The 23,368-nt window shown below is 35.9% G+C and overlaps 1 protein-coding gene across 1 annotated transcript in view; it reads right to left on the bottom strand.

The window, feature by feature from the left end:
- The window catches only part of TRIP11 (thyroid hormone receptor interactor 11), a 29,368-nt gene extending 6,000 nt beyond the window's left edge, over positions 1-23,368 (bottom strand). Inside the window, exons 1-16 of the mRNA XM_048308039.1 lie at positions 22,909-23,368; positions 20,462-20,538; positions 19,376-19,486; positions 17,975-18,250; positions 17,074-17,142; positions 16,209-16,374; positions 14,004-14,366; positions 13,294-13,334; positions 12,146-12,349; positions 8,170-11,199; positions 7,820-7,960; positions 7,396-7,589; positions 5,890-6,053; positions 5,461-5,564; positions 5,123-5,222; positions 505-586 (exon numbers count right to left, since the gene is read on the bottom strand). Coding sequence (XP_048163996.1) covers positions 505-586; positions 5,123-5,222; positions 5,461-5,564; positions 5,890-6,053; positions 7,396-7,589; positions 7,820-7,960; positions 8,170-11,199; positions 12,146-12,349; positions 13,294-13,334; positions 14,004-14,366; positions 16,209-16,374; positions 17,074-17,142; positions 17,975-18,250; positions 19,376-19,486; positions 20,462-20,538; positions 22,909-23,047 — 5,261 coding nt within the window. The 5' untranslated portion in view covers positions 23,048-23,368. The remainder of the gene's footprint in view (positions 1-504; positions 587-5,122; positions 5,223-5,460; positions 5,565-5,889; positions 6,054-7,395; positions 7,590-7,819; positions 7,961-8,169; positions 11,200-12,145; positions 12,350-13,293; positions 13,335-14,003; positions 14,367-16,208; positions 16,375-17,073; positions 17,143-17,974; positions 18,251-19,375; positions 19,487-20,461; positions 20,539-22,908) is intronic.

Genomic DNA, 23,368 nt, shown 5'->3' with positions numbered 1-23,368 from the left:
CTAAGATCTTGATTCAAAAGAGCATTTAAAGAGATAGCTCTGTGTAGTCCCAAACCAAGATGTAAGGAAAGGGACAGGGGAGCCCATTTGCCTATCCCTGTTTCAGTTCTGCTGGGTAGAGAAGAAAAAAAAATGACCAAGGAAGAGATTTACATGACATCCAGGTGATGCAGATACATGAAAGGGCTTGCTGTTCACACCTTGAACATTATAAAATACGTTCATTAAGAACTCTTATCTCCATTTGCACAGCTCATGCTACAGAAGTGCACTTCTTTCTACTTAAGAAACACATCACTGATCCAAATCTGTTGGTTTTAGTAATCAAAATGACTATTTACAACCACCAAGCAATTGAAAAATGTCAAAATAATTAAACTGTAATTACAAGATAACATACAGAAGTACAGTCCTGCACTATTCTTGCAACTGTGAGTGCCACATCTGTACACTGAGAGGAATAAAACCCAAAAACTTAAGTCAAATCTTTCAGCAAAGACTTACTTGTCCACTTTTCCTTCCGTGCTGTTCATAAGGTTCATTAGTTTATTTTGTACATCTTCTAACATTTCTCTTCTGATCTCACCTATAAATTGATATCACAGCAAAATTAACAAAAATCAAAACTTTGAAACATTATTGCAAAATTTATCAATAATACACACTTCTATAAATATTGCTATGGTGCTTTTAAATAAAAAACAAACCCATAAAATCTATGTGATTTTTTTATAAAAAGGTGTCTACTACATCATTACTATTTGAAACCACAACCTAAATTTCAGGAATGATACTCAATACCGAAGTACAGGAACACACATTAAATAAATCCATTGCAGAAGGTCTGATGAACTGCTCTGTTTCATCTAAATAATACAGAACTGGAAAGAAACTCTACAGCAAGGTCTGTAGTTCTGTGGTGGCAATCTTTTTCATAATGAGCAAACTCCATGTTGGCATCAGGTCTTTTTCATCTCTGCCCTTAACCTCCAATACTACCCAAGCCCAGGTATTCTGTACACCCTACTATCAGGTTGCTACAGCCTTTGAAGCACCAAGAAGTTCTCAAGTTTCCCAGATGAATTACTGGCTAGCAGAGCAACATCAGGAGCTTGCTGTGGGTCTGTTCTGCTAGGACCTTTCTCACTCCTGTAACTGATGCAAGCTCTGGAAACGGCATACTGGGACACACTAATGCATCACAGAAACAGTGTTGAACTTCACAGTTCAGTATACTGGCAAGAGAGGCAGAGAGATGCAAGATTACCCATACTTTGGGAACAAAAATATGAATGGAAGACATTAAATGCCACAGCTACTATTAACCAAAGACAAAACTGAGAGAAAAATGGTAAACACTTCAGTCAGGCATCATGACCTGCAAACTGAATAAATAGGTCAGAATTATAAGTCAGTGAATGTGAGGTAGCCCAAGAGTGTGCTAGGAGTCACTACACACATTTTCTGTCTTCTTTTGCATGCTGACTCCAAGTTCTGATACTGTTCTGTAGTGGCTGCAATGAATCTGTTCATCTAGGATAGCACAACACTGAGAATGATCTTCCTGGCCTGCACAAACACACTATTTTTCCTCCTCATAAACACAAAACAGGAACTATTAGAAGAGTAAGAGAAGAGTTTAGATTCTGCACTTACCAGTGCTGTAAACATTTCAGCTTCCTGAAATTCCTGAACTTAATAAACGATTTGTTTACTATCTACACACTTGAGTCTCACAACATTGGACTGTGTAACAAGGGCGACAAATGTAATAACCCATGATTTTAAAAGAAGCCATGGCATGATATTGTTATATTCACTGTTGCCCAACAATTTCACAGCACCAACTTCTCTACAATTCTAAAATTCCAATAACACAAATTACTTGTTAACTAAAATACACCAGTTACCCCAACCACACTGTGCCAGTAACTCAGGCTGCTTCTAACTTCCCATAAAGCTCATAAAAATAAAGCTCATAATAAAGAAAAAAAAATTCCTAGAAGTTTTACTTGCCATAAATATCGTACAGCATTCCAATTGTAAGGAAACAAGGCAGAAAGTTCTCTCTTTATAAAAATGCAGAAATATTAAAAACTGGATTGAAGTCTCTGATGTTCAGGTCTGCGGAGTTTCTATAAAACCCACAGAATAACTTGCTAGAAAAATTTATCTTCATTAAATCCCCAAATGCAGGATTTTAGAACACTGGCAGTAAACTGTTCTCAGACAAGAAAGCAAGTAATTACATACAAGGTACTAAGAATTCTTGGAAGTTAAACCTCAAATGGCTTCACCTCAAGACTGCCAAAGTGTAATATTGCACCAAATTCTCAAACCAAAGGGGTTCTGTAAGATATTGCCTTTGAAGCCTAATAAAAGTACAATTATTCATACACAAAAGCTTGACAAACACACTATAACATGGACTGTCCATGTGAAGACCACCTCTACCCTACAGATGTATAAGATAACAGGATGAACTTTTGCTCCTCTCCCTCTATAAGGTTTAATGCTTATCTCCAAATCCTTTGGAAAAACCGCTGATCACCTTAGTTTTCCTATCATTTTAACAATTTTTAGGCTCGTGTTAATTGAAAATGCTTCATTTAAAAAACCCCACAAAATATACGCTCTTGGTTTATCTATCTTAATTTCTAAAACCCTCAACATCTTTGTAAGAAAAGTGACTTATGAATTTTTACAACCTTCAAATCATCTGGGATGCATGGAAAGCATTCCACTCTTGTTTCCACAACTTTCAATCTTTAATAAGTGCATGCCACAACTGTGTTGACAAAACATGGTTCTCAATTAACACCAATAACTCCCTGAGAATCCACACAGAGATTTTGTATATACACACATCAAAGAGCCAGTCTGTGAAATGGATACAACCTAATATGCCCTGTTCAAATACTCCACATCTTTATACAAACATTTTACTTCACAAATATGAATTTTAAGGAGTACAGAATAGAACAAACTAACTAATGTTATGCTGGGAAAGTTCTTATTCAAGGAACACACAGAGTAAACTCCTCATTCAAAGCAAGTTAACCAAAGCAAAACATGTATTATACAACACTATCTTGTAACAACTACATCCATATGCATCGAAATCCATTCCAATAATGTGACTGCTCTTCAACACTCCTCTCTCAACACATCAGGGTGAGGCACAGGAGAACTGATCTGTGGTTTCAAGGTTTACATTTACTTAAAATTATGCTACTTTGTAAATATGGTTAAATAGGACATCAATACTTGAAGGAAAACATTGGCAGTATAATTACACAGTGATACAGTTGCAGGAGCAAACATAGGTGACTTGTTATTTGGATGTCCACAGAACAAAAGGGAATAAAGAGGGAAATAAACTACTAACACCACAAAAAGATAAACAGCATTTGAAAACAAATTTCAATTAAATCTTACACTGTTGCTATTTCTCTACAAAGCAAGACAGTATGAGTTGCTTTTTCCATTTTTATTCACTTAATTTATCCCTTTATGATGAATTTTAAACCAAAAGTATTAATAATTTAAATGAAAAAAAGGTTCTATAACAAAGTGGATCAACTTTTCAGGACCACTACTTTGCTATATTCCATCCACAGTGACTATGCAATTTACCATTAAACATATTTTTTAAATGGAACATTTCCTTCTAAAATAGAATCTTACAGCTGAAAAGGACTTAAACACATACTTCGGCTGTATGAAAAGACTAAGTAACAAAAAAGTCCTGAGCCAAAATTCAGCATGGACTGCTGTAAACCAGACATTTACAGTCTCCAATAATTTATTAACCATTTATGGCAATCCAGAAAACTGCATCTGGTACATCTTATACTTTTCTATTAAAATCACCTCTCCTGCCAAAAAAATCCATAAAGAAATCCTTCAAAAGATTTGGCTAACAAAACTGTGTCTGGGAATGTATTTGGCCAATTTTCAATAAGACATTATATGTTTTCTTGTATAAATAGAGAATATGAAGTGATACTTTTTTTTTATAAAAATCATTACTTACTTTACAACAACGTTAAAATGCTGTTTCCTTTATGCAACAATTCCATTTCAATTTTTTTATCAAGTAAATTGCTTGCCAATACAACACTGCTTGATACTGAGATTTAGTTTTCTCTCCAAGTTCAAACCCCTCCTGCTTTCTTATGCAAGGGTTTGACATCAAAATTAAACAGTAATGAAGAACTTCCCATTTAAGAGTGCAGTATTTGCCTATGTCAAAACTAATTTCAATCCAAGGTGTTTGTGAACTTTTGCTGTGAATGTCTGTAGTGAGAAATAGATATACAGATCAGTCAATTCAAAAACAGATCATGAGTTGTATATTGTAGCAGTTTGAAATTTAATTTAGCTTGTAAAATTCGTATGTGAACTCCTGTGATGCCCACCTGGATGCCAAACTGCACTTAGAGAGAACTAAATTTAAGTAAGTACGCATTCAAATATGTAGCAGAAAAGGAATAACTTTTTTGTAAAGTTCTTGCTGGAATCTTGAAGACTTTCAAATGACATTTCACACCATCTCTCTGATCATAAGCAAGTATGCTTCAAGAAAACATCATTTATTTCAAGAGTAAGACTAATTATCACTTAAAAAGGAATAGCAATAATTAATTGCATACGTTCAAAGCATGAGTTATCACTATATCCAGCAGAGAGGGCAGTCACATCTGTGCAAGAGCTGCTGCCTCTACATCTCTGACCCACTGCACACCCTTTATCTCTACCTCACTGTATTCCCATATCTATGTCAAATATGGTAGTTACTTTGGAAAATCTGACAACATTTGGTATTTCTCCAACTTTTAAAAAAGACATTTACAGAGCTAAATCAAGTGTCCTGGTATTTACAGGGAAAAAACCCCCAAAACCCAGAAAACGTCTACAGGACTTTTTTTTGAGAAAGATCCCTAACAGAAGGTAAACATGCTTTTTCATATTTGCTTTATAAACAAGGAAGTCCTCAGAATGTGGCACAGAATTAGTCTCTCTCTCATAGGATATGAATTTTAATAAGTTTCTAGGAATACTACATAGTCTCCTCAGCTGCTTGAAATATTTTAAGCAGAAATGAAGAAAATATTGTTACCTTCTTTCTTAAGTTCTTCAATCTGCTCCTCTTTGATGTCAAGCTGCTCAGTAAGCCTGGATGCTGCATCCAGGGCAGCATTTGCCTCTTCTAAACTCTCCTAAATAGAGGGTTGGAAAGGGACAAAAAGAGAAGCAAGGGAGATCGCTATCACAATGACACTAACACAACACACATCAGACATGACATATGAAGAGACTCCAATCACTTGTTCTTTCAAATAACTGGATTGTAAACACCCTCAGAAAATGGAGGGTCAGCAGAAGAATGCTGCTTTGCTTACTCAGTCAAGAATTAAAAAGTAGTTTGACAAGGTTCAATTTCATTATTCGGCCCACCTGCAGTGACACAACTTTTTCTTCTAGGTTTTCTGCTTTCTTCTTCCATTCTGCACTCTGTTTCTGGTGTCTTTCCAGTTCTGCTGAATACATAGCTTTTTCTTCTAAATGATAAAAAATAAGAGACAAAACAAAAAAATCTTAATTTGCAACATGTAACTCTTCTTGAGATATGCAATTGCAAAACCTCAGCATTATCATATCTGGTCTTCATGAGGTAGAGGTGGAATTCAAGTTTCTTAAATGTGATATTGATCAACAGTTTTCACAGAATTTGTTTTTTAAGTTTTTAAACGGACAACAGATTCTTAAATTCAGGCTATCAAAAAGTTAACCAGGTAAATAATATTTCAAAAGCATCAATATATGATAACTATCCCAGCTAAAACATACTTGTTGCAATCTTTGCTATTTCTTGACAAACCTTACCCTGTTGGAACTGCTCTAGTACCATCTGCAGGTTGGCCAGAGACAGTGCATACTGCTTCACTTGGTCCTGGGAGATGGTCAGCTGCAGAACAGTTTCATCCCTCTGCTTGGTAACCAGGTTTAACTGTTCTTGCAAAGATTCAACTTGCAGACTAGCCTGATGACTTAATGAAAACAAGATACATTACTTAAATAACAGAAATTATCACAGAGAAAATCAAATCCCAGCAAACAATAGCTTAGAATTTTTCAGCTCAACTTAAAAAAATTATGGCATTTTTGCCCCCAATTCCTCTTCAAAAACAAACAAACAAAACCAACCTAAAAAGATATTTTAATGAAGTCTGGCAACAAAATCTTGACAATAAAAAAAAAAAAGAAGAATCCATATCTTGCTAATTGTCTACTTCAATGACTATGAATCAATAGGTCTTTCTACCAGTTCTTACTTTCTAACCTGGTCTCCAAGAACTCCGTATAGCTTGCTACATACTAACAATGGAATGCTCCATTTACTTTCCCATTATGCAAAAATATTCTGAACCTGATTTACTTGGCTGGGAAACAGGCAGTATTTCTTGAAAGGTATTTGAAAAGTTTGATGTAGAATTAAGAAACACTCAGATTTCACAAAACCGTCTCCCAACACTTACACTTTCTCCAGAATTTTTCACAAAAAATTCTGCTCAACTTGGAGATCTCCTGAGAAAGTTAAGAGCAGAATCCATCTTTGGTGCTTAGAAAACCTCAAAACCCAAGACTGCAGCTATATACATATTTTTAATTAAAATACTTCTTCATTTGGACAACTGTAATAACATGAAAAGAAGAATTATTTTGCTTGAAGCAACCAAAATTTGCTTAAATAAGATACTAAAGCAGTCAAGATAAGCAGTAAGTAATTTTAATACTTGGGCTTTCATTGTTCTGGCTGAAAAAACTGTTTACGGCAAATAAATAAAAACCCAACAACTGGTTCTAGCGTCCCAGAGTCTGCTATCCATGAGAAATTCAATGCATCTTGCTCTATCTATATGTTTACACTAAGAAGAAGGAAGTTCTCAGCAGTGTATACTTTCCATGGCATCAGGGACAAAGTAAGAATGTGCATGTGTCTCGAAAGCAATTCACAAAGCATGACAGTCACATCTGTGCACTGAAGTGTATAAAATAAGACTCTTTCAAACTGAATGAAGCCTTGACTTCAAAGTAAGTTAAGTCACTTTCTTTTTTGATTTAACACACAACTAAACTGATAGGTTGAGGATTTTTTCCCTAGTTCTAAGCACTGTTAACCATATAAGATTTCAATAGTTGCTATTAAAAGGAGAAATGTATTAAATTCTCAACAGTAGCCAAGTATATTTCAAATCACCCTCTTGATTCTGAGTAACAAAAGTTTGTATCTTTTTGTTTTCTCAAGTGCTTAGTAAGTTACAGGATGGCAATTCAGTATAATAGAACCATCAGCACCAGTCTAGTTAACTGTGGTATTTAAAAGACTACCTGGCATTCTCTACTGCAGTAGATGAGGATGCAAGTTTTTCTTCCAAAATCAAAACCTTTTTTCTTAGCTTGACCTCTCTGTCTTCTGCAGCTAAAGCTTCTCTGGTGTAGGAGTCTTCCATTTCTAAAAGGTGATTCCGCAGCCTCTCCAGTTCCTGATTTAGGCGCTGCTCCTTCTCATGCAAATGCTGTACCTGTGTAGAACATACTTTGAGTTACTTGGACATAAAAAAAAAATCTGTTACTTCTCATAAAAAAAAATTAAGCAAATGTAACACATGCCCATTCAAGCACATTGCAAGTGTATTGATTTTAAGTGCTTTTAACAAGTGATTGCTACTAAGATAATCCAAAAAATATTACGGATGCAATTTGTTATTCTTTTTTCATTTATTTCTTGCAACTATAAATTATTTGTTGGTACCTCACTCTGCAGGGCACTGCTCTCCATTTGCTTTTGTTTGAGTGCTACCATGACTTGGTCTCTCTCTTGCTGAAAAGTAACAGCCTTCTCCTGCATTGATTTAACTTCATTTAACAGCTGATTCAATTCTCCTGTCTTGCCCTGTTGAAGACACAGACAAGTATTTCAAACACGGCCAACGGTTTTACCAGAGGCATAGTCTTTGCCAGGAAGAATGTAAAGATACTATTGATCTAACAAGGAAAAGGCTAGCACATCTATGGCTTTGCAACACAGAAAAATATCCAGGAAGAGTATTATTTTGAAGTTGTCTAGTTTTAAGAGATAGTCCTAAGTATGAACTTATGTACCTGTTCTTTGTCTTTCAACAGCTTCTCAAAAGCAAGAGCTTTTTCCTTCATTGAGTGAGACTCAAACTCTTTCTCTTTCAGCATCATTGAAAATTGCATATTAGTCTCCTGAAGTGCACGGAATTCTGTTTCTTTTTCCCTGCACCTTGTAACTATTTTTTCATTTTCTTCTTTCAGTTTTCGAATATCCATTTCTAAAATCAAATTTCTTTCTTTTAGATTAGTTACAGCTTGCTTCAAAAGCTCATTTTCATTTTCTTTGTTACTAAGATTTTCACTCACAGAAAGTAACTGATCACTTTTAGATTTAATTAATATATCTTTTTCCCTAAGTGATTTCTGTAACACATCATGTTTTTCTTTGATCTGCCTCATCTCTGATTCGGTCTCTTCTTGACTCTTTCTTTCAATCTCTGATGCTGCAGCAACAGAATCAGATAATCGCTGATTGTTTTCCTGAAGAGTCCTAATAGTTGAATCTTTTTCTTGTAACTTTTTTTTCAGTTGTTCCAACTCAATTTGAAGGAGTTTATACTCCTCACTGAGTGCTTCAGGAGGACTGCATTGAACATCTGAAAGCTGTGAAACAGTGGGAGCTGCTGCCACAGACGGTGTTACCAAATCCAGTTTACTCAGGAGAAGATCCTTAGTGTTACAAAGCTGTCCTATGCTGTGTTGAACTTGTGCTAATTCCTGACTAAAACTTTTCAGCTTTTTCTCATTCTGTTCATAACTCTGAATCAAGCCATTATAATCTACCTGCAGTCTTGAAGTACTATCGCTTTCAACTGAAATTTGTGCTTGCAGCTTGTGTAACTCTTCTTGGAGGTGAGCCGACTCATGCTGCATGTTCTGAACCGTGGTTATTACCTGTTGTTTCCACTCTTCCATTTTCTTTACTTGCTGTTTTAGTTTATCACGTTCTTGCAGAAGTTCCTCAAACTGATTACTATTCACACCTCCTGCCCCATTACCAGCACCTGTATTGGATGTCTGCAAGACAGTCAATAAGGTTTGGCATTTTTGACTTAGGGCATCTATTTCAATATCTTTTTCTCGAATGATACGGGACAAATTCTGAATAGTTTCTCTAGACATGTCTTGACTGCTGTTTTCGGATCTATTAGATAATTTTCGGTTCTCCTCTTGCAACCTCACCAAAGCTGCTTCTTTAGCAGCGACCATGTCCATGATATTACGATACTCTGTTTTTAACTGACTGTTTTCCCTTGTCTTTTCACTTAGAACTGCTAGTACTTGTTCTCTTTCCATAACATAAGCTTGCAGTTGCTGCTGAAGGGACAGAACATCCTGCCTGTAGGAAGCTGAGGAAACTCTGGCATTAAGAGCTTGTATTTCTAAATCCTTCTCTTGAATGATCCGAGTAAGTTTACCAACTTCATCCTTAGACAACTGATCAATTTGCTGACTTAGAGAAACATTCTTTTCATTTAAGAGCTTAATCTCCATCTCCCTTTCCTTGATACCTTTCACTAGTCTTTCAATTTCAGCTTTAGATAAGTCATGTTTTTCATTTCCATTTTCTCCATTAAGGGTTTGAACTTTGGTTTCCTGAAAAAGATCAGAAGAATCAGTCTGAATAATCTGTCTCTCTTTGTGCAACTGAGTTTTAATTTGTTCTATTGTTTTCTGCAAGTTTTTGATTTCCTCATCTTTCTCTAAAAAGAGTCTTTCATGTGTGACATTCATTTGCTCACACTGAAATTTGGACTCATCTATTTCCTTTCGCTGCTCCTGCAGTGACTGCTGAAGTTTCACTGTTGTTTGATTCTGATCTTCTATTGTTTTTTTGTGAACTTTTATTTCTTCTTCAAGATTAGTCTTTATCACTTTTAACTGTGTTACCTCACTTTCAAGTTCAATAATAATATCCAAAGTTTTAGGCTCAACCACAGGTGTAGATCTACTTTGCTGATCTTTAAGGCGTTCAATTTCTTCTTTCAAATGATTATTTTCTTCCTTCATGACTGCAAGACTTCTGTCTTTCTCCTCCAAGTTCTGTTTTAAGACATCCTGCTTTTTTGAAACTTTCATATATTCCTCAAGTTCCTGCTTCACCTGTAAGGCTTGATTTTTGTATTTTTCAATGAATACCTCTTTCTCTTTAATGAGATCTGTCAACTGCTTTTGTCCTCCTAAGCTAGTAGTTAACATCTCTTTTGTTTCTTGATGGTCAATTTCCATCTGCTCAATGCTCCTTTTAAGCTCAGCAATCTTAAAGTCTTTCTCTTGATGGAGCTTAACCAGGCGCTCATGTTCAAGCTGCAGTGCAGTGGTATCCATACTACGGGCATTTGATAACTCCTGGATAGTTTGCTTATAATTATGTGCTTGTTCCAAAAGCCTCTTCTCTGTCTCATTTAATTCACTCTCTAACTGTCTTTTTTCCATTTTCAAAGCCTCCACAACAGTGTCTTTTTCCAAATAAACTTTCTTTTTCTCTGAAATGGCATCACTTAACTCCTGTTTTAGGTCTTCAATGGCTACTATCAGCTCTGCATTTTCTGTTCTAAGATTAGACAGAGATTTCTGTAAATCTTCATTGAGTTGTTTATTTTCTGAAACATCATTCTGTAGTTTTGTAATTTCAACTTCTCTTTCTTTCAGAATCAGATCTTGACAAGTGTTGTTAGATTCCTCATTACTTTTTTCTGTTAACTGGCTCAAGGATACACAAAGTTCCTCCTCTCTTTCTTTTAGTTTCTGCTGCAATTCTCCAATTTCTTTTTTACTATGCAAATTACAGTCCTGGGCTTTCCTTAATTGTTCCTGAAGATCTTTAATATTATCTTGTAGCTGCTGCTTAATTATATGCAAATCATTAAGTGCACATGAACATTGGTTTAGTTTTTCTTTCTGACTATCCAACTCTTTAATAGTTTTCATCTTCTCAGTTTCTAATTCTGATACTTTGTTTCTTTCACAATCTATGTCAAGTTTCAGCTGTGTGATGATACTATCAGTTTCTGTGCGTTGCTTTGACAGCTGCTCTTTCAGTGTAATCATATGCTGGAAATGAACACAAAACAGAATTCATTAGGGTAGGAGAACCAGCTGAACTATGCATTTCATTCACTTTTATCCTCTAAACAATAAAAAAAATTCAGAGGAAAAAATGTTTCTTAGTTGCCAACGTAAGTTATCAAGTTGTATCACCTAGTCAAATTAATTAAAACCAAATATCAAACAGGGACAGATGACATTTCACTACCAAAAAAAAAAAAAAAAAGAACACCATCCCCCCCTAAAAGAACCTTAAAACTACCTAAATCAAGAAATAAAAACCAAACTGCTTAAAAAAAAAGAACTGTCAGAATTTCTCAAGACAGTTGGAATTCAGCAAACAAAATTGCTTAAAAAAAGGGCGGCACTACATTTAAATTATCTGTATATTCTATTTTCAACTTCTTGTTTCAACATACCTGTTTGGATTCATTTCATAGGTGATTCATTGGTAAAACAATAATTGAAAACACATGGCTTGCAACTCTTAAGTTTCTGATTATATGTAGTTGGTGACTTTTTTTACTCCACAAATGCTCATATTATAAAGAACTTGCAATAAAGTAACTTAAATATTCAACATAATTAAAAATTTTAAAAGGAAAAAAGTTTCAAATTATGATTGATTTTACTGTCATAAAACAGTCAGAATACTACCAGGATAAATTTAATCAGAAATGCTGCAATGAAAAATCAGGGACTATTTAACTGGACTTCGTAAAGTAACATCCCTTATGGATAGCTGACACACTGTATTATTCCTTTGTCTATAACAAGTGGGTTTTACTTGCACTTCAGAATTTCTCATTGAGATGGTAGGTATGGAGAAATACTGGCCCCAATTTTCTTTTTAGACCTCAGAGGATAACTTGTATTTCCCTGCTATCTATGTTCAAAGATCAACTCTAAACATTTATTCAGCAGTTCAATAATTAGTTGAAGTATTTATTACCTGAGTAGCTTCTTGATTCTGCTTGTCTAGTTCTTCCAACTCTGCTATTAATGTTTCTCTTTCAGCAACACTTTCATCTAATTCATGTTCTTTCCTTTCCAAATCTTGTCTTAATTGATTTATTTCTGAATTCTGATCCTCTGTATTCGAAGAAAGAATATTCTCATGTTTATGTTGTGCACTTGTCAGTTCCTTCTCAAGTCCCTCAAAATAAAAAAAAAATAAAATTGTAAGTATCAGACTTTATCTTGCTGAAATTATGTTGGAATCTCTAAGCCTACAGGAATACTTCCCCAGTTAAAGATTCTTTATTGTGAAGTATTTGTCTCCACTATTCATACATACACATTTATTTCCTCATCGCTTGGTTTAGGAGTGCAGTTTATAAACTTCTGCACAAAAAGCCATGGTATGGTAAGAAGTTATATCCGCCTGTGAGGTATGGATTGACAGCTGGGATAAACTATTATAACTGCAAGAGCCACCCTAAACACAGCAGGCTGCATGGTGAGACAGGAAGTTTTAATCAAGCGCATCTAAATAACATCATTCTGAAAAATGCTATGGGAACCCTTGAATGAAAGCGAAACACAGAAATCCTCAATTGAAAAATACTACTGGATACAAAGTAAAATAAACCAAATCTCTCGAGTTGGAGAGTTTATAAAGGACCAAGTCAACCACACCAAAAACTAAAGGTGTGTTATGTTCCACTGCTTCACTTCATCAGTAAGATGGAATGCACTATTATTACAAGTACTACATAGAAGAGAAGTATTTCCCAACTGGTAAGTGCTGAAACTGAAATATGCTAAAGCAGAAGTGAAAAATGATGTATTCTACAAAATGTACTATTAGTACTTTAAAAATGTATGTTATAGCTTTCTAGGTAACAATAAGATATGTAGAACTTGAATGGTTTTCCTTAATAGAATACACTGGAGTTTCACAAGTAAAAATGTATTGTTTCTATAAATTCCACATGTAATTATAGAATTAAACTACAATTATTTCCTTTTACATTACAATGTTATTTATGTAGAAGTGTGAATGTTCAAAAAAAACCCCAAAATTACCAAAACGTGTGTTTTCTACCAGTTACTATTGCTATGAGTTTTTTTGTTGGCTTAATTTAGAAATTGCTTTACCTGATTTAAACTGGAAAGTCTTGCTATTTCATTTTCTGCTTCTATAAAGGAAAATGAAATAAAATAGATAATTTTACTACCTTTCAAACAACAATAAAACAAAATCATTCTCCCACCTTTCCCAAACAGAACGCTGCTGCTCAGAAGAGAATAGTTTCACAGCATTTTGTGATGACAAGCACCAGGGCCATGAAAGATTCAAACATACCATCAGTCACTACCACAAAGCAGAGCATTACTTTCACAACTGATCCCACATTAGGAGGACTTTGGTACTACAGTTTATCAGTTATGCAATATTAAAATATTTTCTACCTACAGATATATTCCTTATATAGGTATGTTAGTGTTTCCTCAAGAAGATATTAGCATACATACACACATACACAAGAATGTACTTTTTGAATTTAAACAAACAACTTCTATTGAGGCTTACTCACTTTTAAAGAAAAAAACCCCTACCAAACAGTTGGCAGACATGATTACTTCCCTAATGAGAAACCCCTACGATAACTACACTAGTCCTAACAACGTTCTCTTTTCTGCTTCACTGTACTTCAATGGACAATGCTTTTCTAAAGCAGCAACACTTAAAAGGTATATATTCTCATATTCAGTTTCAAATTCATAAAATAAATTTTGAGTTTTAAAAGTAAAAACCTGCGAAAACAAACTATTAAAAAATAATAAAAAAATAATAATCTTAGTACCTAACAATGCTTGCTGTAGTCTGACAACATCTTGTGGTAGTGATGTCTTTGACTGGAGCTGCTTCTGTTCTTTCAGGAGAGCATCTTGCTCTGCCACAGATCTTTGAAGCACACTAAAGTCAGATTTAAGCTTTTCATAATCTTGTGCTATTTGAATTTTTTCTAGCTTTGCAAATTCTTGCTCTTTCAGAAGATTTTTGTTTTCTGCTTTGGCAGAAGACAATTTGTTATTTAATTTTCTTATTTCATCCTCTAGGTTCTTTACAATCTGCAACTCTTCTACTTTTCCTCCATCTAGACTTTGAGGTTTTTTTTTCTGTTCAGTAATTTTAGAGTCATCCACGGCATCTGTGCTCACACCATCTAAAAGACAAAACAGATTATTTGCAATATTAACCAAAACCATCACTCTAGATGTTTTATTTCTCTTCTTTCACCTCTTCTGACAGAGGGAGATAGCCTAAAACAAAAACATGGTCGTCATCAACAGAAAGTTTAGTTAAATAGGTTTAACATTTGAAGCTGTGCTATACACATTACTCATTTGATAAGTATCTTTTTGAATACTTTCACATGCTTGGCTCAAAATAACTTTAAATGCTAAGTGTTGCAAGACATCATTTGTTTGCAATTTAATTAGAATAGACTTGATCTCCACCTCTCTTGGTGAGGAGATGACAATCTAATTTATCAGGATTTGGAATCTCTCAATTTTCTAAGAATAATTTATCAAATCCCATCTAATTCAGATTGATGCAAAATCCATTTATAATTTAATTAATTATATTTCAAAGGTTTGCCAAACGGTTGTTACAGGAAACAATTTGCTACAAATAATTGGTTAAATGATGCACTAAGCTTTTCAGCTGAAGAAAAACATTTTTCAGAATTAATCTTTTTACAGATCCATCATACTATACTGACATTTATATTTCTGTACAATCTCCTATAATTTCCAGGTAAGTTAGAGAATCCAAAAATCATCATCAGGAGAGTACAGAAAAAAATGAAAGCACACTACTTGTGAATTCACCTCGGTGTCAGCTCAAACACTTGCCCCTGCCCTAGTCCCTATCATGTTGTCAGACAGAATGAACAAAATAAAAATATAAAATACTCCAGTTCTTAAAAAGTCACTAATGGTATTTATTTTGCAGATAACTCGTAATGTAAAAGATAAGGGGCTTCTACCTTCGACTTCCTTAAATTTGTCCTGCTGGTGTACATACATGAAGTGAAAAAACATATTACATCTTAACAGGCATCTGATTTTAAGAAATAAATTCCCTATCAGTACTACCTTACAAGTTAGAGAAGCTGTGAAAATACTTCCCTTCTTTCCAAGAAGGGAACAGATTTCTCATTGCAAACAGAGAATATATACTCTTTAGAAGTCAAAGCTTTACCAGGTAAATAGAGGTTTACAGGCAAAGCTGATGTATTTGTGCAAAGAAGCCTCTAGAGGAAACCTAACTGACACGACTATTTTTAGGGAATATGAAATACTTAAAAGGCAACAAAAAGCTCCTTGTGGGAACTACTGAGCTTCTATATTGTAGTCAGGCCACATTCTTAGGTGTGGTTCTTATGGCAATCACAGGATCACAGCATGGTTTGGGTTGGAAGGGACCTTAAGACCATCTAGTTTTAACACCTGCATCATGGACAGGGGTGCCACCCACTAGATCAGGTTGCTCAGGGTCCTATCCAACCTGGCCATGAACATTTCCAGAAACTGGGCATCCACAACTTCTCTGAGCAACTTTTTCCAGTGTCCCACTACCCAATCTTTGAGCTTTTGTCAAGTAATTCAACTGGCACATATTACTTCTCATAAAAGATATTTTTGTGCTGTTACTTTCGTATCTTCAATTCGGTACGTCTCATCCACACCTATATTCAGTGTAAGTTAAAAAAACCAACCCAGAAAGTGTAAAATTCAGAGCACAACAATTGGTATGTATAGAAAATGACCCTCCAGACTAATACATGTCACAGATGAAACACTATCGTTCCAGTGTTCAAGCCAATCAGAGTGAATAAAAGATACAGGACACATCTTAAGCATGAAGCTGAACTGAAATTGAAATTCAAATTCTAAACATCATATATTTGATACCTATTGTACTGCCACATGCATATTCAACACTTTAACCAAAATTCACTCTACATAAACTAAAATAGAAAGCATGTGGTAACAAAGACCTTGCTGTAACTGATTCTCGAGTTCTTCAATTCGCTCTTCATATTCACGCAGTTCTTCTCGGTGTCGGCGACTTATCTCTACCAACTTCTGTCTGTGTGCATCCTGCAACACTGACAGCTCATGCTGATGTTCATCTATTTCTTGACTTAAATTCTGCTTGAGCTCCTAAAAAATATCATTAGAGAAACAAAATAGCAAAATACAGCACAATGTCTTCTTAGGAAAGAAATAACACAATACAAAAGAAAGAAAGAAAGTTTTCCCCAGTCTAATTAAAGGATTTATTAAAGGATTTCTCACAGCAGAAGTCAAGTTTCTTGACATTTGTTGATTTGGAGTTTTTAAACGTGTTGAAAGAAATTCCTTTAAAACATATGCTTACACACATAGTATGCCCTACACAACAGCAAATATTAAACCAACGTAAAGCAGTTACAAGTGTTACATACAAAGTGGATACACCAGGATGCATTTTTAGTGACTTTCTAGGATGACATGTAAAATCGGTATTTTGCATCTTCAACAAAGAAAGGCCAGATGTTTCTGAGAAGGGAGAAATTATTCTGTGTATCTAAAATACAGTCTCATAAGTCATCAACAGCTTCACAAAGTGATTTGCCCTAATAAGTACTAACATCATTGTTCCAAGCTAACATACTGTAATTATCAAATTATACAAATACCCTTTCTCAGAGTAACCATTTTAAAATATTGTACTGCTGACTGAAATATTGCTGTGCTATGACATGCCCCTGTGCATTTTTAATAATATTGTAACAGTGCTAGTTAAAATATTTACAAGTCATGTGACCATATGCAAAACCACGAAGAGTAAAGCAGAAGGAGACTAGTTTGTCATCTTACCTTAACAACATTTTGTAGTTTGCATATTTCACTTTGTTCAGCATCATTTGTGCCTTGCACTCTGGAAGACTGAAAAAAACCCAAACCATATCCCTATGAAAATTGTGATAAATACATGTATTTTTTATGTAAATGCTTCCTCTACTGATACTCAAAAGTAAAAACAACAAAGCTATCATGAAACAAAATAAAAATCCACTGTAATTTTGATTTTTAAAAAAATACATTTTAATAGAAACATTTTAATTTTCCATGGATTTTTATTATTACATTGCTACATATAAATGGGTAAAAAGTTTGGAGTGGGGGGTGTTATTGCTCATAGTAAGACAACAGGGTTGCTTAGTTCTGAGTTTTTTCATATGGGAAAAGCATACCTCTGAAATCAGGCTATTACTTGAAAAATTATAACTCACATCAGCAGCAGCTTGAAAGATTGTACTTTTTTGTCTCAACAGACCATGAATTATAACTGACATATCAAGGACTCAGAGAAGAGAAAGTATAAAGAATATGCAAGTATCCAGCTATTACTTTGAACAGTACTGTGCTATCAATAAAAATCATTATCATAGCCAGGAGGAAAGGAAGTATTTTTTTGAAAAGCTGAACAAAAGTGAAACCCTAAAGTAGCATTCTAGGTGAATGCTCACAAAACCCCTTATCTAACTTGACAAATCACGCATAAAACCATCACAAAAAAGCATTTGGAAGTTGGTCACTGAATGTGTCCTTAATCATGCGACAGCAAGAAAGGTTTCAGCTTTTCCATCAAAACATGTTGCTTCTAGACATTTTTTAGCATGAACTTCCAAAAGATCCACTCCTAATCCACAAAATGCAATGAGAGCAGTAATTTGGAGGGGAGAGGAAAAAGCAGGGTAGAAGAGAAACCACTCACCACTGCAATCTGCTTCCAGTGGTCAACCTCTGATTCGAGCCTGGAAACTTCATTGGACAATCTGTTTATTTCCTGTTGTGACCAGATTATATCTCCAAAATCCATGTCATCTCCTTCAAAACCTGAGGAATGTCTGACCACTGGAACATAGGAGGCTGATGCAGTGGCTGCTGGCAAAACACCAGCTCCCATCTGGGCAGTCTGAGCAGCTGTCTGTACTTTCTGCAGTTGTTCCTGTAGTGCATTCTGTCTGGCTTTTAGATGGCTGATTTCCACCTGAATATACAAAATAAAATGCATTGTTTGAATAAGAAGAATATCAAAATACACTCTACTTTACCCTTTGTGACCTTATGAAATGTGAACCAAGCAATTTCCCCCCAGCACAAATAACGGATCACTTTCACTAGAAAAAGAAAAACAACCCTAAACATTCTCATAATGGAGAAAAACATCCTTAGCTCAAGTGTTATAAAGCACCTCACACAGAGACACGTTTTTTTTAGCAGCCAAGGTACACAAATAGTATAGCACTATCCAGGCTAACTGATTATACAAAAAATTTAAAAATATAAAGAGGGTATTCAGATATGAAAGTTAAGCAATATATTATGCTTTTCCACTTATTTTTATTACATTTGATTTCTTTCATGTTTAACAACTCAATGTATTGAAATTTTACTCATTTACAATAAGGTGAAATTAGCTACATGTAATTTTCTTTTAACAACTCTGTTACTGTATTTAACAAGCAGAATTTTATACATCTCATAGTTCTGCTTCCTCTAGTTCCCACATGAATTTGTGAATAAAGCAGAAATAAAACTCTCTTTTGTGTAACTCTTGGCATGCTGGCAACTTTCTTCATTTTGTGTAACTCTTGGCATGCTGGCAACTTTCTTCATTTAGGTCTATGAAATCTCATGTTATACAGTAGGCTATAAAGCTGATGTTTCCACCACAAAGAGACATTTCACAAATTTTGAAAGGCAGCTCTGTTCTCTTTAATTGTATATGTTAAGATAAATAATGATATCTAAAGACAAAATAATTGCTTCAAATGGGAATTTGTTCCTGTTGCTTTCCTTAAAAGTAACTGAATCAGAAATACAAAGCAGTATATAGTGTCTTTTCTCACAGTGATCCCAGAAACAACAGAAATTCCGACAGCTGCGTGACATTCCCAGAGCATTTTCTCTTGCCTCAACTATCCCCTGGAAGCTTGGCTTGCATCACATGATTCAGTGAAATATATCTTAGCCTACATTAACAAACCAAGAAACCATAGCTATGACCAGTATTTCCACTGGAAGAGAACAGACACTGCAACAAAGGAATTAAACAGGACAACAGGCAAGTTTATTTGACAAACATACTGAGAAATTTTACTCTGTATCCTACCTCCTTCTGTTGAAGCTGATTGCGGTACTCAATAGACAACTGCTTTATTTGCAGCTCTGCTGCTTCATGCTTTTCTTCTAAGTCACTACAGACTTTTTTCAGTCTATCATTCTATCAAAAATGAGAAATGAATGTTGGTAAACTCAGAGCACTCCTTAAAGAATCAGAAAAGCAAAAGGCTACTGAACAGAAAAGAAGTAAGTTAAATTGTACAGGTTTCTCATGCTATTTAATTCAAAACACACAGTAACAGCAATGTTCAAGCGTGGGCCCAAAATCATGGTCACATCCAAGCTTTCCATTTTTACATAGCATGGACTCCAGCTCATTCTCAGAAAAAGTTTTGTGATGACCAGAGATAAATGCCAAGGTTTAAAAAACTCACGGCTGAATCACTTGGATCTTAGCAAGATCCACAGGTAGAATTTAAGAATTTAAGCCACAAAGCACAAATTGGAGCTAATACCCAGTGTTCTCTCTCTGACCTTAGCCAATAGCAGATGGCAGAAAACTAGAAAGAGGACAAGCAGGAACAGTTACGGCCCCAAAATAGTATCTTAACTTCACAATGCTCTTAAGGGCTGAAGACATACATGAAAGTTGTTTGTTTAGAGACATAAATAAAGTCTCAAGACCAACAAGTCTCTTATAAGAGTGCACAAAGCTACTTTCCATGAGGACACATGAGATTTATAAGTGGTTTTGGAGGAGCATGAGCAGCCATAGCTATGTCAAAAATGATCATACGGTAGGACAACAGAGAGAGAACAGAAGCAGGGAAAACGCCCACTCTTTTCAGAGCTAAGCCTACTGCTGCAGTCCTAGTCCACACGATAGGCAGGAACAATCACAGCATGCAGCAGTTAGCAAAACATGAAAACTTGCACCACATGCATACACCAATAAACCAATGTGCCTCCCTAACTGTGATGGCAGTTTGTCACAAAAAGTCACATTCTAATGCCACTGTCACCGTTGTTTCTGGATTTACCCAGGGACAAGCAACTTCAGTGCAATATTTCAACTTTATACAAAACAAATTCTATGCATTGCTCTTAATTATAATAGTGTTTCAAAATGTCTTACTTCAAACTTCTGTGCTGCATTAATACTTTCTATTTCTCTGAGTCTAGAATTGGACACATGGAGTTCTGTTGCTGCATCTGAAAGAAAGTGAAAATTATTAATACATATCTTACTTCAGACTGCTTTAATGTTCATTCCTAGGTAAATATCAAAAGTTGTTTTCATCAGAACACTGTAAGAATTATTTTTCAGACAATCTTTCTGAATGTAATTTAGTTCACTCATATTTAGGCTTTAAACCAAATCAAAACCCTAACAGATTAGTATGGAATTAAGCTTTAAAGTAAGGGAGATAAAAATGTTTTACTTGACTATTTCGTGTCCCTGAATCTGTTTCTCATTTCAGACTTGCTCCTGACCTGAGAGTTGTGTGTTTCTCTGTAATGCCGTGTGAAGTTTCAAAACAAGTATTAATTCCATTAAATACACATAACAGTGACTGAATTTTCAGAATAAAAAATGAACCACCCACACCCAACAAAACCCACACAACAAAACATCAACCCTGTAAGACTCATTGTCTCTTAAAAAGGTGATACATCTACTATCCCAGTTAATCCAATAGAAAAAGCACATAATTCCAGATATACTTTAATGACCAATCTTCCTCAAATTGACTATGTTTATTTCTCCTATGTCCCACCTTTAACGGACAGAAACACCACATTTCCTTTTATCAATGAGAAATATCCCGAACTGACTATAAAGCAACCTTGACAATATTTCAAAATTTGAAATAAGTACAATTTCCAAGTAAATACTGTATTTCATAATTTCCTACGTGCTGTTTAAAACTGAGACAGCTCAAGCACTGCAGAGGCAACAGTTTACACATGAAAACTGCGAAACAGAAGATGTGCAAGTCCATAATCCACAAACAACTGATGGCAGTCAAAACACTGAATGCAAGGGTAATACTAAAAACTAGGAAACTTTTACCAACTAGGAAATTTAAAAAACCCAAACTGTAAGGAAGTACTTGAAAAGTTTTGTTTAGGCCACACAGTATTTAAAGGTCTTTATAAAAGAATACTTGGATGACACTAGATTTTTTACACCCTGGAGTCTAGTAACCCATACAAATACACTACTCTGAAATTTTTAGGAAAATTAAGATGTTGACAGCAGTATCTAGCAGTGAAGTACACCTGGAAATACCTACTGAACATCAGTACATCTCTCTTGCACAAACTCATGCACAAATGTGTGAGTTTACAAATTATCTTTTAAAAAGCAAAACAAACACCCTTGATGACTGCACAGCTCAGGAGCATAAAATAGCTTTCCAAATTAAACTACTACAGATTTTGAAATTTAAAACCATTCTAAGAAAGTCTTCCAGAAAAGTGAAAAAAAATTACTTCACAGTTGTCAGAATTTCTCTCTTCTGAGCATTCTACCTGTGTAGCAGAAAGGCCATCCATATGAAACCCATTGTATCAGCTTGCCAACAAGGTTTCTACAACATATGTTTCTATAATATTCTTTCACAATAGATGACAGGTTGTAAATGAAGTAGAACTGCTTAATTTCACATTTAAGATGACTATTCAGAAGTCTTAGCTGTTCTTTGTGGTTCCTATTCTTAACATTGTTTTGAGAAAGCTAACTTTTAAAATAATCTGTAGTTACAAGATCGTAAACAATACTAGGGATATTAATCTATTGATACTTATTATCACATTATACAACTGCTTTACTAAAGTTTTTTCAAAAATTTGTAACAAGAAGTCATTATTAAAAATATGAAGAAAATATTATATTCTAGAATAGATTTACTATTGGTTTATAGAAAATCTTACTCTGATGTCTCTGACTTTTTTGTTGTAACTTTCTGTTTTAAAGATAAATCATTCTAGCCTCTAATCCTTATAAAGCAAGGGCCATATTTTCCTACTTGGCTGTAAGGGAATTGTAGAACTCGACAGGTTTCTCTGGGCCCAACGGAAATATAAACAAAAACATGACAAACACTGAACCTTTGCCTGTGTGACACGTCAGACTTAGATCACACCAGCAGCAAAACAACCTCTGTACTACAACTCTGCAGTTTTATGGAACCAGTGTAAAAGCAGCTAATTAACTGAGAGTTTAGATAAACTAAGCAAACAGAAAGGAGAAAGAGTGTTGTTTGAGTGCTGTCATTCCGGAGCAACATAACACTTCACGCAATTCAGAAACTTCTGAATAATAAGCCTAAAATAGGTTCACGTTTGCTATTAGAGCCCGGGAATATATTTGTGTATTCTCCAGATCCTGAGATCACAAGAGCAGAATAAAAACAAAGGCAGCAAAGCCAGCAGCATTCGAGAAAAGCACCAAGCCGGGATCAGCTCCCTCCCGGCCGGTGCGGGCAGCGCAAGCCCCGCCGCTGTCGGTCCGGAGGGGACCGGCGGCCAGAGGAAGAGCTCCTTCGCGGAACCAGGCCCGTCCCCAGCCCCTCTTACCGCCCACTTCCTCCGCTCCTTCCAGAAGGATGTCCTTGGTGAAGCTGGAGATCTGCCCGGTGAGCGAGGACAGGCTGTCGCCCACTTGCCCCAGGGACTGGCCCAGCCCCGAGCCCAGCCCGCCCAGCCACGACGCCATCGCGGCTCGGAGGGCTCCGGGCCTCGCTCGGCCCCGCCGGGCGGCCCCTGCAGCCGGTTCCTGCGGGCCAAGGGGCCGCCTCCGCTTCCCTTCTCCTCGCTACAGCGGGTCGCGGCTCCTGCTGCGGACTCAGCACACCGGGCTCGGCAACTCCTCCGCCAGCGCCGCGCGCATCCTCCCGGCTCAGCTGCTCCTCCCGGCTTGTTTTGTCTTGTCTCGTCCCGGCTCAGCGACTCCTCCCGGCAGCTTCGGCCGCTGCCACCTCAACGGCAGCCATGACACCCCTCCCAAACACCATCGAGAGCGGCAGCCTGGGCTAGA

Source organism: Corvus hawaiiensis, chromosome 6 (genome assembly GCF_020740725.1).
Source record: "Corvus hawaiiensis isolate bCorHaw1 chromosome 6, bCorHaw1.pri.cur, whole genome shotgun sequence".
Lineage (NCBI taxonomy): Eukaryota > Metazoa > Chordata > Aves > Passeriformes > Corvidae > Corvus > Corvus hawaiiensis.
The sequence above is the reverse complement of the archived record's forward strand: the minus strand, read 5'-3'. Positions and strand labels throughout refer to the sequence as shown.